At 36.7% G+C, this 12,584-nt stretch overlaps 3 protein-coding genes across 3 annotated transcripts; 2 read left to right on the plus strand and 1 right to left on the minus strand.

Moving 5' to 3' along the window:
• Window positions 1–6,934: 6,934 nt before the first annotated feature.
• Window positions 6,935–9,365, minus strand: LOC123317659 (probable cytosolic oligopeptidase A). Its single transcript, XM_044904265.1, has 2 exons — window positions 9,177–9,365; window positions 6,935–9,113 (listed from the first exon to the last, which is right to left on the minus strand). The coding sequence occupies exons 1-2, from the start codon at window positions 9,260–9,262 to the stop codon at window positions 7,037–7,039; spliced, it is 2,163 nt and encodes a 720-aa protein (XP_044760200.1). The 5' UTR covers window positions 9,263–9,365; the 3' UTR covers window positions 6,935–7,036.
• A 137-nt stretch (window positions 9,366–9,502) lies between these two features.
• Window positions 9,503–10,369, plus strand: LOC123314605 (mediator of RNA polymerase II transcription subunit 10). Its single transcript, XM_044899978.1, has 3 exons — window positions 9,503–9,785; window positions 9,879–9,962; window positions 10,084–10,369. The coding sequence occupies exons 1-3, from the start codon at window positions 9,664–9,666 to the stop codon at window positions 10,271–10,273; spliced, it is 396 nt and encodes a 131-aa protein (XP_044755913.1). The 5' UTR covers window positions 9,503–9,663; the 3' UTR covers window positions 10,274–10,369.
• An 807-nt stretch (window positions 10,370–11,176) lies between these two features.
• Window positions 11,177–12,354, plus strand: LOC123322687 (putative deoxyribonuclease TATDN1). Its single transcript, XM_044910672.1, has one exon. The coding sequence runs from the start codon at window positions 11,305–11,307 to the stop codon at window positions 12,352–12,354; it is 1,050 nt and encodes a 349-aa protein (XP_044766607.1). The 5' UTR covers window positions 11,177–11,304.
• The last annotated feature ends 230 nt before the right edge of the window (window positions 12,355–12,584 follow it).

Genomic DNA, 12,584 nt, shown 5'->3' on the forward strand with positions numbered 1-12,584 from the left:
AAAGGGATGAGCCTGTTTATACTCCACTCACTTTTATAAAAGCAGTCGGATTAACGGATTAAGGTTGGAACTCTGGGAATGTCGTTAATGCCAAAACGACGTTGCCACAACCACAGCCGTCTATAAATAGAGAGACCTGGAACATAATCAGATAACGCCGCAACAAAACGTTAAAGCTACATTCACAATCAATTCAAGGGCCGAAGTGCACTTCGGCACGGAAGCTTAGCAGAGGCGTTCTCCGTTATCATTCACAATGAAATTCAAGACAAAATTTCTTGCAAGTTGCAAACTATCACTTCGGCAAAGAATTTCGTGTCGGCTATAGATGATGCTGATGCCCTTGTTTATATAACCCTATATATATATATATATATGTCGTAATTGATCGTTTGCCAGAGAAAACAGGGAAAAATAGCTAATTTGGGTATTCGGCAATTATTGGCTGGGCAATTATCAACAATCAGGTGTCATAACATCTATATTTCGAACCTCTTGTGGTTCTTCTTCAGGATGCTAAAATAATATAATAAGTGGATACACATAAAAACAAACTTCTAACAATTACTTACGTCCGACAAGATTATTGTTTAAATTTACAGAGAGATTTTTGGAGAAACATTATATATATGATTAATTTAAACTTATTATTTAATTATTTTATTCAAACAACCTGCTTTATAAATTTAAGTTTAAATTAATCATATATATAATGTTTCTCCAAAAATCTCTCTGTAAATTTAAACAATAATCTTGTCGGACGTAAGTAATTGTTAGAAGTTTGTTTTTATGTGTATCCACTTATTATATTATTTTAGCATCCTGAAGAAGAACCACAAGAGGTTCGAAATATAGATGTTATGACACCTGATTGTTGATAATTGCCCAGCCAATAATTGCCGAATACCCAAATTAGCTATTTTTCCCTATATATATGTCTATAAACAAGGCTGATGCTTATGTTTTGATCAGTTACATTTTTGATTCATTTGAGTATTTGGTTCCAAGATTATTGCGAATGGTAAATTTCGTGCCGAAGTGCACTTCGGCCCGCGGATTGATTGTGAATGCAGCTTAAAGCGGTGAACACATATGAGCGGCCGCGGCCACGATCGCGATCACGATCGAGAAACGTCCCATGCAAATGTCATGCATATTCCGCACATAATATCACGCTCTGTTCAGCAATATAGCGGCGTTCAGTCGCAATGTCTCACGATCGTGATCGTGATCGCGGCCGCGGCCGCTCATATGTGTTCACCGCTTTAGGCTGACCGGCCACCGAATACGAAGTTGAGCGTTTTCAATGCTAAATCAGTCTCTGGCTAAATGACAAGCTACGTCACTCGATTCGTAGCACATTGAAAACGCTCAGCTTCGCATTCGGTGGCCGGTCAGCCTAGCCCACAGAACATACCCATCTTGACTTACTTTATGGCCTAGCCGTAGGTATACTGAATCGATGCGGTAGCACACAAGATACCGTATTATTTCGAATTTGAAACGATGACGAAGTTTTTGAATTCATGATTCGCTGAAAAAAAAACGACATCATACCCTACTTGTCCAATAAATCGTATATCTGAGTTACTCCTAAACTATCTCATTTGGTAGCAAAGAGCAAAACTAGTGTCGGGAAAATTAGCCCTAGAAAAACTACAAAGAACATCGTGCCTGTCAATGACAGGAGCATCTCGCTCTTGCAGGTCAACTTGTACCTGCCTCCTCTAGATATTTTTCTAGAAAGCGAGGCGGCCAGGTGGGGGGCTCTTAGGGTGGCAAGGGAGCGATAACTGAAAACTGGCGACTACTCGGGACACCTTCACCTTCTAAATGAATGTAAAGAGCTGCAGGACGTAGTTACAGATAACCTTCCTCTGAGACACGAGTTCCAGAAAATGTTTATCACGACATTCCCAAGTCGGGACCAATGGGCTAACAATGAAGTAGTCTTCCCTAGAGGGTCGGTGGTATTTTATACCGATGACTCGAAAACCGAAGACGGACGAGTGGGAGCCGGTGTACGGTCCCTCAATTCAATTAGCTATACCAATGGGTCTCTGTCCTTCGGTGTTTCAGGCAGAGACCCTTGCTATAAGGAAGTGCGTTGCGCTTTGCGCAGAACGCAATTACCGGAAAACGGAAATGTACAGTTTCTGACAGCAGAGCAGCCGTACTAGCACTTGACTCTCCAATTATCAAGTTAAAGTTAGTCTGGGCAAGGGCGGATTTAGGGGGGGGGGCAAGGGGGCACGTGCCCCCCCCAGACGGACGGATCTTTCTATACATAGTTGAACTCTTAAAAATAAATTTAAAGTTCATTTCTCACATTTACTGTTGATTTTTTTGCTTGTCTGCCCGTTGTGCCCCCCCCAGAAAAAAATCCTGGATCCGCCCTTGAGTCTGGGAATGCAAAATGTCACTCAATTCACTCGGAGAAAAGAACCAGGTCAAACTGGCATTAGGCATTATCGTCCATAAAAATAAAATTTTCACCAATGTATGGGGCAAATGGCATTACATGCTCTTCAAGAATGTTCCTTATATACTTATCAGCATTCATAGCTCCATTATCAACGACCACTAGGTCTGTGCGAGCAGTCAAAGATATTCCACCCCATACCATAATCGATCCTCCCCCGAGACCAGTAGTATTCAGGAAATTGCACTGAGCATATCTTTCATGTGGACGTCTGTATACCAGGGAACGTCGATCACAATGGTAGAAGCAGAATCTAGACTCATCTGTGAAGAGAACTCTTTCCCAATCGGCCTCTTCCCAATGGATATGCTATCTCGCAAAATCCAAACGCGCCCTTCGATGGGCTGGGGTAAGAGCTGGGCCTCTTGCCGCGACACGAGGCCTTAAATCATATTCTCTGAGGCGATTTCTTATTGTCTGAGTGCTTATTTGTACCTCATGAGTGTGCTCAAGCTGAATTTGAAGAAAGCGAGCGGTTGCAAACCGTTGTCTCAACGAAGAAACTCTCAAGTAACGTTCTTGAATGGCAGTTGTTACCCGTGGTCTACCCTGTCCTGGTCTTCGGACATTCATACCTGTCTCCCTGAATCGCTGCAACATTCTGGACACACTTGTATGGGAAACTCCAAACCTTTCTGCAAATCTTGTGTATGTCCACCCTTCTTCTAGCAAAACTACCGCTTGGGCACATTCCTCTTGGGTCAAATTGCGTGTTTCGCGTTGCATAGCGATCGAGTGTAGAAAATCCAACGAAAGAAAAACTATTGATCACTAGAATTGATGGAGAACAACTGATTTTATAATGGAACCAATACATTCAAAATCTGATAATATCATATTTTTTTATTCCTGCTGGGAAAAAACATCTGTATTGAAGAAAACCGTTGAAAGTTGGCAACATATATGCATGCATAATTCTGATAAAAATAATAATTATCATTGAGAACACCTTCAGTTGTAGAATAAATTTGAGATTTCCATAATGTGCGTTAATTTTTTTGCGCAGTGTAGTTGTACTGCGTATGATAAAAATTGGACCTATGTTATTTTACGGACCAATGAGTAACTGTGAGGATATTAATATTATCTGGGAATATCAAACCATTCAATGATTCAATAGCCACGGGTTATGAAAATTTTCATACTTTTAATTGTTCATCAATTAGTCAATTACTCGAATATATATTATGTTGATTGATCTATATTCCCAACATATTTCACTATTCAAATTAAAAATGGAGGTTCCAATGGGAAAGAGAATAATCTCGAAACCGGTCTACAATTTGTGAATAGATGTTTCAGCCTCTCTGAGAATTCCTGCGCTGGTTCATGACTATCTCGCATTAATGGAACGACAATTTTTGAATTGCGTCCATTTCAGTCGGCCTCATTTTCCCTGACCCGAGAGTTACTTCCATTTCTTTATTGTCGATAAGTCTCAATTGAGTCAAATGAGAAATTATTGAAGATCTTTCATGACCCAGATATCAACAAAGAGTTAATCTTTGATATAAATTAATGAATTTGACAGAACAGCTGATCTCATAAATCCAATGCCCAAGAAAGAGACGGCGATACCTCAATCTGGCTACCACACTCTGTCGATTTGCAGAACTGCGGTCCTTTCCATTTCTTTATTAAGGTAAGCGCACATACAACGGCATCGGACGGACGGTATGGATCGGAATAAATTACTTTCAATGGAACTGAATGGAGCAACGCACATATGTGCGGACGGCAGGCATCGCATCGCATCGCATCCGACGGAATTGAGGAACGAGAATCGAATTCCGACCGATGCGTGCTGTGCCGGCCGATCCCGACATATGTGCGATACCAATCGGAGATTGCCGCGGCATCTGCGTCATTTTACAAGTCTCTACATGCAGCGGCTTGTACGGGTAGTCATACGAAATACGAATTCACGGCAGAAGCATGAGTTTTCACTTTTCAGGAGAACTTAATACTGCGCGTACAAAATTATAATGAATTGTACAGGGTGGGCAAATTTCGATGTTTTAGCACTAGAGTTTTTAAACCGGAGGAGATAGACAAAATCTGATACCCCGTTCTCGTTCTCTTTTTCTGAGAAACTAACAATAGTAGTAGTCATTTTTGGTCACTTTCTTTTGTTTTTGAGTTATAAGCAAAAAGTGGAAAAATGGCGATATCGGAATAAATTTATATCTCCGCTAATACTGATGATAAAGCTTTGAAATTGAAACATTATACAGGCACTTTTTTACGTAGAATCAAGTGGCGTGCTCGCCTTTTTAGAAGGATTTTTAATTTCGAAGCTATAAACCAAAGTTATGTTTTTTTAAATGGGAACACTAGTTTTCTGTGTAATTTTTTGAAAGCTCAATTTTTACTGATTTCAAAAATATATAACATCATATGGTTTGTATCAATATAAATAATAGAAAATGGTCAGATGCCTGTATGATGTTTCAATTTCAGAGCTCTATCATCAGTATTAGCGGAGATATAAATTTATTTCGAAATCGCCATTTTTCCAATTTTTGCTTATAACTCGAAAACAAGAGAAAGTGGCCAAAAATCACTACTACTATTGTAAGTTTCTCAGAAAAAGAGAACGAGAATGGGGTATCAGATTTTGTCTTTCTCTTCTAGTTTAAAAGCTGTAGTGCTAAAACATCGAAATTTGCCCACCCTGTACAATTTAAGTGACAGAAATTATAGCAACCATTTTTTTTTCGTCCTTCATCAAGTGCGGAAATAAATGAACATATTTTCCAAAATCCTTCCTTTTTTACATATGTCATGTATCCACATTCGTCTACGATTCCTTCGCTTTTGAAACTCTTCTTCCTCCAGAACAAACGCTAGTTCCTCACCGCTTGAAGACATATTCGCAACAAATCTATTCCTCCGGCCCTCCGGCGATTCCGATGTTATATGTGCGATACCTTCATAAAAATTCCGCCGCTGCTGTGCCGTTCCTTCCATGCCGTCCGTCCGATGCCGATGTATGTGCGCTTACCTTTAGCTGGGCATAGGGACGTTATCTTCGAGATGATTTTGAATATGGCACGCCTTATGGCATGATAGAACGTGTGTGTATGACTGGCTGCACGCGCCACGAACAAACGGAAGGAGATTTAAGAGATGACTTTATCTGGAGTGTGGCGAACCCCGATCCAAGCTACCTGAATTGATTTATCACGTGTATGGGCTAGGACAGTTTTTTCGCCACGCTGTATTTTATGGCATGATAACCGCAACGTCCCCAAGAGCCATGATATTCCAAGGGAAAAATAATGTCCGTGTAGTGTGTTCGCTACTGAACGAGATGCCGACTATGTTCAAGTAGGAATCCCCAAGTACGGCAAATGACATTCTGCCGACCCTGGGTCGTTGGAGTGGAGTTAGTCTATGGTTTGATTCCTACTTCTTGGGTCGGCAATGCCGAGTCGCCACTGTATAGATTGGAAAATTATGGAACAATTAAGATGTCTAAAACTCTGGTGTATTCACTGATTCGATTTTGTTTTTAATTTCGTGGGGATATGGGATCAGTTTCGCTTTTTCCACTGTAGGTAGCGCTGTTTAGAATTTGACAGAGCATTGTCATTTGATATTGATATTTATCTATGATAATTTCCTACGACGTACCAATATGTTGTATTTATAAGCGATTATTGGTGTGTGAAAATGTGTTAGTTTCGAGAAAGGGGTGTAGAACATTCATTTATTCAACATGTCGTTCAGTAAGATCAGTTTTCCATATGGACAATCAAGAGCTACAGCTAAGAATTCGGTGTTGTTGGAATTTGAAGCAGAACCAAATCAGATGAACGAACATTCGGGACCGATATAGCTAAGTTTTATGGAAACTTCAGCAATATTTCAAAGAAACTGTATTGGAAATACGTAATGTGAATTGTGACCATGTGTTGAGTATCAGAAATACATAAATCTATTCGAGTCTGTTACTTCAAATATTCTTCATGAGTAGATATATTGAAAATTTCCTTTGCGTCAACTGAATATATTGGATATTTGACCAATTAACTGTGTTTTATTAAAATCATATTGAATTACCCCCCTCACGAATTCAAGTTGTCAAAAGGAAATTATCTTGAAGAAGAACAGTAAATCCTCATTCAAACCCTTATTCGATAGTGTTGAAATATTGACAGATTTGTTTTCACAACGAAAATTGAACTGTAAATCACAAATAAACCAACAGCTGACAAAATGGGCCATTTTTTTCACTCGTTGATCGATATTCGATATCAACGCAAAACAAAATAAAACGAGAGAGTATCATTGGACTTCCTTTGATAGAACAAGGATAGAACGAAGCAAATGACATGGTGGCGCCGCCACGAAACTGATCCCATATCCCCGATTTTCTGAAATGTTGATGCTTGCAAAAAGTGACAAGTGCACACACCAGTGTTTTAGACATCTTAGGAACAATACAAATTGTTTTCACAGAATATATTGTAATATCATCAACATAAATTAGAAATGAATCATTTCAGGAAACACAAGTACAGGTTCTCATCACATTCAGTCTCTTTCACTTTAATTACCATTACTCAATCCTAAATTATTCAACAATGCTTTAGGACAAGGATCTCTGCCTCTAAAATGTCTGAATATTTTTGTTGAATGTGCACTGCCCCCTAATGCCAAAAATGTTTCTCTAAATCTTTTACCAACACTTATGAATTCCTGTTCATTTCCCTCCATTTCTTGAAACGCACTATAAATATCTGCTGCTATTACCCTTGACCAAATGTGTGAGTAATAAGCTGCTGCCCATTCTTCTGTGAAAATTTGTGTGAATGAGCATGGATGAGAATCATTTTTATCCAAAGGAAAATCAATAAATTGAGGCCATAAGTTTCTAGTTATCTTCAACCAATGGTCTTCTTTGGAATACAGTTCTACATCTAAGGCAGAAAAATATAATTCTCTGCACAAGTCTGAACCTGCCATGTGTTTCTTAACATCACACATATCCTTAAAAAGGTCTGCTGGCAATTTATCACCTGTTTCCAAATCACAAGATATGCTTTCTATAACATCTTTATTATGAAGGAAGTGTGTGAAAACATGTCCACACACTTCAACCATATCCCACTCAATATTTGAAAGACCTGATACTTCCTCAAAAGAAGCTCTTGTCAGTAAATGTTGCAAAGCCAATCCAAATCGATAAAATAAACTATAGACACTATCAACATCTAAATAGGGTGGTTTTCCATTTTTCAATGGCTCAAAATTGAAAATTAAAGATGCTAAGGGTATTCGATTACAGGCAGAACTTTTATTTTGGATGGCAACCATCCACCCATTACTATTTATATTATGTAATTCATTATCTTTTTCTCTATATGAATCCAGATAAAATCCAGCAACTGGAGCACTGGAATGACTTTCCAGAATATCATAAAATTTAACATCTTTATTCCATGTTGAAACATCATTTCTTTGCTTAATGACTACACCAAACAATTTTTCACATAGCTTGAACATTCCCTCAAGGACAGTAGGAAATGGAAAATACTTCTTATAATTTTCAGGGTTGAATTTATACTCAGATAATTGTTGTCTTTTCCTCCAATATGGAACATCCCATAATTCTAATTTCGAGTATTCAAAACCATTTTCAGTTGCAAATTTAAATAATTGTTTCAATTCTTCATTCTGGGCAGGTTTAGCTTTTTCTAATAGATTATTGATCATATTCCTAACATTTTCAACAGAGCCAGCCATTTTTGTTTCCATAGACATATCAGCAAATGTTTTATAACCTAATAATTGAGCAATCTCTTGTCTGCGATTTCTAATCTCTTCCAAATGTAAACCTGTGAATTTATCCTTTTCTAAAAACCCAGATCCTCGGTTCACTGAACCTTGCCATAAATTCCATCTTATTTCACGATCTGGACAGTATTGCATTGTTTGTGAATAAATGCTAGGTTGTAATGTAACTTTCCACGGACCTCTTAAATAATTTGATGAATCTACAGATATTGCTTTGAGTAAATCCTCAGGAAAATCTCTTACATTTTGATAGTTTTGTATGGTATGGCTAAAATTATCAGTTTGTTGTTCAATTTTCTGCTTGAAAATTTGTTTTTCTTTTGAAAGTCTAACTAAACTTCGTTTCAGAACTTCTTTTTTGTCATCACTCAAATCCAACCCATTCAATTTACCTTCAATATGAAACTTTTCCAAGACACGTTTCAATTCAGGTTCATGATCATTCCCTTCAGAAATTTCTTTTTTGATTGCTCCATAAATTTTGGGGCTATTATATTTTGCGCTTCGTGCTTGTCTTGCTCTTTCATGAATGGGTAAATACGTTTTTGTTGGAACACCAGTTTTGTTTCCTAAATAAAGTGTTTTGGAAATACCCCACGTTAAGTTTAAAGGCGCACTTGAAATTTCTAAAGGTTCTATTACATCTTTTTCAATATTTACATTTCCGCACTCGATTTCTTTCTCAATTCTCTTAACTTCACTTTCGAATTCTAAGGCTTGTTTAGCAATAAGAGCTGTACAGTTTTCAATAGTTACATTGTTGAACTCTGGAAGGTTATCTTTCAGCAGTGGTTGATCTTTGGTAGAAACATCTCCTATTTCTGGCAATCTGAAATTGCAGTGAAATTTCTCTGAAGAATTTTTATATGGTTATCTATATGAACTAACTTACAAGACTATGTAACCAATATTTCTGGGATGTGATATCAATAGATTCCTGGAATTAATAATTCTTCGGCCTGCCGATATTAAGGCCATTCTACCGAATATTTACAAGATTTATATATAACAGAAATAGTTTTTAATCTTGTTTCTTCTAAAAATGGTACTAACCTCTTCGCTTGTTAAATTCATGGAGATACATACCAAAGAATAAGAGGAATCTATGCCCATAACGAAGAATAACTACAGATTATTCAATGTCGTGTGCAGAGACAAGAGACCTTTCTCTATGGTTGTGTGTATGTGTGGTTATATTTATTGATCATAGACTAACTTCTATTGATATTCTGTGGATTGGAATGTCTGCTGATAGTGCCAAGGAGTGTGAGAATTTTTGTTTTGGGAAGAATATATAAAAAAAAATAGAAAATTACCTGAGTCTGAGGGGTTTTCTCAAAAAATTACTGATAAAGCTTACCTTCCTTAATTTTTTAACTATGGCATCGTCTCTTGAAAACCTAGAAACTCAACTAGAAATGTTTATCGAGAACGTTCGTCAAATTCACATAATTGTTAGTGATTTTCAACCTCAGAGTCAGAATGTATTGAATCAAAAATTGTAAGTTCATTTCCTATATTAATAGATTCAAATCATCTTGTTGGGTTATTCTTCTTCAATGTCCAATTTTAATCGTTCCATTTTTATTTCAAGGCAAGCACTTGTGAGTGGTTTGCAGGAAGTAGATAAGTTAAAATCGCAGGTGAAAGATGTTCATGTACCATTGGAAGTATTCGAGTAAGTACCTTTAAAATTCAGTTAATCTTGAAGCACATATATGTGTGATTTCTATCTTATTGTATTAATGGATTGAAACTCTAGCTTGCAATAAGTTTATATGGAAAATTCACATTTTCAGCTACATTGATCAAGGAAGAAATCCCCAATTATATACTAAAGATTGTATAGAAAAAGCTCTGGCGAAAAATGAACAAGTCAAAGGAAAAATTGATGCCTACCGTAAATTCAAAGCAAACATGTTACTTGAGTTGACAAGGACCTTTCCTAATGATCTCAATAAATACAGAGCATTCAGAGGAGGAGAATAAAGAGAAATTTTCAGTTAACTTATGAAATATATTTTTTGAATAATTTATTATTACAATATTATGTACAAGTTCTAGGTATTAAACATTAATTAAGTATTGCTTTTTCATTACATTTCATGATAATATCAAATATCTACGTTGGCTGCAAATTTTCACTACTTCAAGCTAATTTGCAAATTGGTAATTTTTATAAAAAGTGTATTTTGTACGAATCTTTATTTTTCAAGTCAAATGAATCACTAAAGATTTCGTCAGCCTAATGGACCTACTTTTGTAGGTCTTCATGAACGACTTCTGGAACAGCTAGTTTTAAAAGGTGTCAGTTGTTTTCAAGTCAAATGGTCCCTTTCTAACACCCAATTGAGTAAAATTGGTTATTTACTTGTATCACTTTTGTATGAATCTGAAACCATTTTTCCCATGAACTTGACTGACACACTAGGAGCCCCAACCCACCCTGAACTAGTAGTAGCCTCGAGTGTAGCAATATCAAAGCTGGATAGAATTGATTCAGAACACGAATTTATAATCAAACCTAATCGATAAAGATCAAATTTCGGCTGAAAAATTTCGTACATTTCAGCAAAATGATGTTGCGCCTTTGTTCCAAGGAACTTTGAAATTCCGATTTTGAAGTTGAAAATTCTCGGTTTTGAGTCGGAATTTCCCAGTTTGAAGTCGAAATTTCCAAGTCTGAGGTCGGAGTTTCACTTTAAACTGGGAAATTCCGACAACAAAATCCTGGCTACGCTACTGGATGGGATCAAAGAGTTAATCTTTGATGGGATCAAAGAGTTAATCTTTGATGGGATCAGAGATCAAAAATCCTTTGATACTCTCTGTGATTTGATGTTTTGTGGCCGTAACCTCAAACTTTGTAATTTTTTTAACCATTTATTTCCTTTACTTACAGTAAATATAAACGTACAGTTTACATAAAAGCACATACTACTGACTTAAAATTTATCAAATTCACATGACAAAAGCTCCGCTTTTTCTCTTCTATCTTACCCACTAATTTTCAGGTCAAAATGAAACGTTTCATTGATATTGGAGCTAATCTAACAGATCCCATGTTCTCGGGAATATATAATGGTAGTGTTAAACATCAAAAAGATCTTGAAAATGTGTTGGAGCGATGCTGGAAAGTAGGGATGTCGAAGATCATCATCACCGGAGGAAGTTTATCAGACAGTAGAAAAGCCATTGAAATATCGCAAATGGACAACAGATTATTTGCCACTGTCGGATGTCATCCTACAAGATGTTGCGAGTTTGATGAACTTGATCAATCCAATTATTTCCAGCATATGAAAGAATTGATTGAGACCAACAGAAATAAAGTAGTTGCATTAGGAGAGTTTGGTCTGGATTATGATAGAGTGCAGTTTTGTCCTAAGGAAATCCAACAGAAATATTTTAAGCTGCAGTTAACTCTCACTGAAGAATTCGATTTACCATTATTTGTCCATTGTCGAAATGCTGCCAATGACCTGTTAGAGATCCTTAAAGATTTCAAATGCTCTGGAGTGGTTCATTCATTTGATGGGACTATAGAAGAAGCTAAAAATTTTATAGATTTAGGTTACTCGATTGGAATAAATGGTTGTTCCTTAAAAACTCTAGATAACTTGAATACTGTGGCAGATTTACCTATTGATAAAATTCTTTTAGAGAGTGATTGCCCCTATTGTGAAATTCGCCCAACACATGCAGGATATCAATTTATTTCAAAAGAGAATATTCTGCCTAGTGTTAAAAAAGAAAAATGGAATCCAGGTTGTTTAGTGAAATCAAGAAATGAACCTTGTAATATTTTGCATGTTCTTGATGTGCTTGCATCAGTGAAAAAAATCGATTCGTTTAAATTATGTGAACAGATATTTGAGAATACAAATAAATTATTCTTCAAGTCTTATCTTGTGAATGCTATTGTTCAAATAAGTCGACCAACCATTCCTTTCTATTCACATTCAAAAGATTGTTATATGTATAATGGAAGAAGACAAGAAGATATAGCTATATCAGAGTTTGTCTCTGGCTATATCCTCTTGGAAGGAGAGCAAAAATATTTTCAATAAGAGACAGGTTGTCTTTTCTTTCAGAGTTTTCTCTGTTTTTCAATTGTTTCAGTGGCTAGCCGGCTCTTGGGATCCACCACAGAATACAGAGTGTTACCAAAGGTGTTACTTGTTACTCTTTGCTAATATCCACTCTACACTCGCAGATTAACCAGAGATAAAGAAAATGTCTCTAACTCTATAATCTGATTAATCTGATGATCTGAGATTAGGGCAAAGATCAAAGAGTT

Source organism: Coccinella septempunctata, chromosome 1 (genome assembly GCF_907165205.1).
Source record: "Coccinella septempunctata chromosome 1, icCocSept1.1, whole genome shotgun sequence".
NCBI lineage: Eukaryota > Metazoa > Arthropoda > Insecta > Coleoptera > Coccinellidae > Coccinella > Coccinella septempunctata.

Excerpts from the sequence above, each read along its gene's own strand:
- LOC123317659 (XM_044904265.1), bottom strand. The coding sequence starts at position 9,262 with ATGGCCTTAATATCGGCAGGCCGAAGAATTATTAATTCCAGGAATCTA. Across the intron at positions 9,114-9,176 it reads AATATTGGTTACATAGTCTT|ATTGCCAGAAATAGGAGATG; the intron begins GTAAGTTAGTTC and ends CTGCAATTTCAG.
- LOC123314605 (XM_044899978.1), top strand. The coding sequence starts at position 9,664 with ATGGCATCGTCTCTTGAAAACCTAGAAACTCAACTAGAAATGTTTATC. Across the intron at positions 9,786-9,878 it reads AATGTATTGAATCAAAAATT|GCAAGCACTTGTGAGTGGTT; the intron begins GTAAGTTCATTT and ends TTTTATTTCAAG. Across the intron at positions 9,963-10,083 it reads GTACCATTGGAAGTATTCGA|CTACATTGATCAAGGAAGAA; the intron begins GTAAGTACCTTT and ends TCACATTTTCAG.
- LOC123322687 (XM_044910672.1), top strand. The coding sequence starts at position 11,305 with ATGAAACGTTTCATTGATATTGGAGCTAATCTAACAGATCCCATGTTC.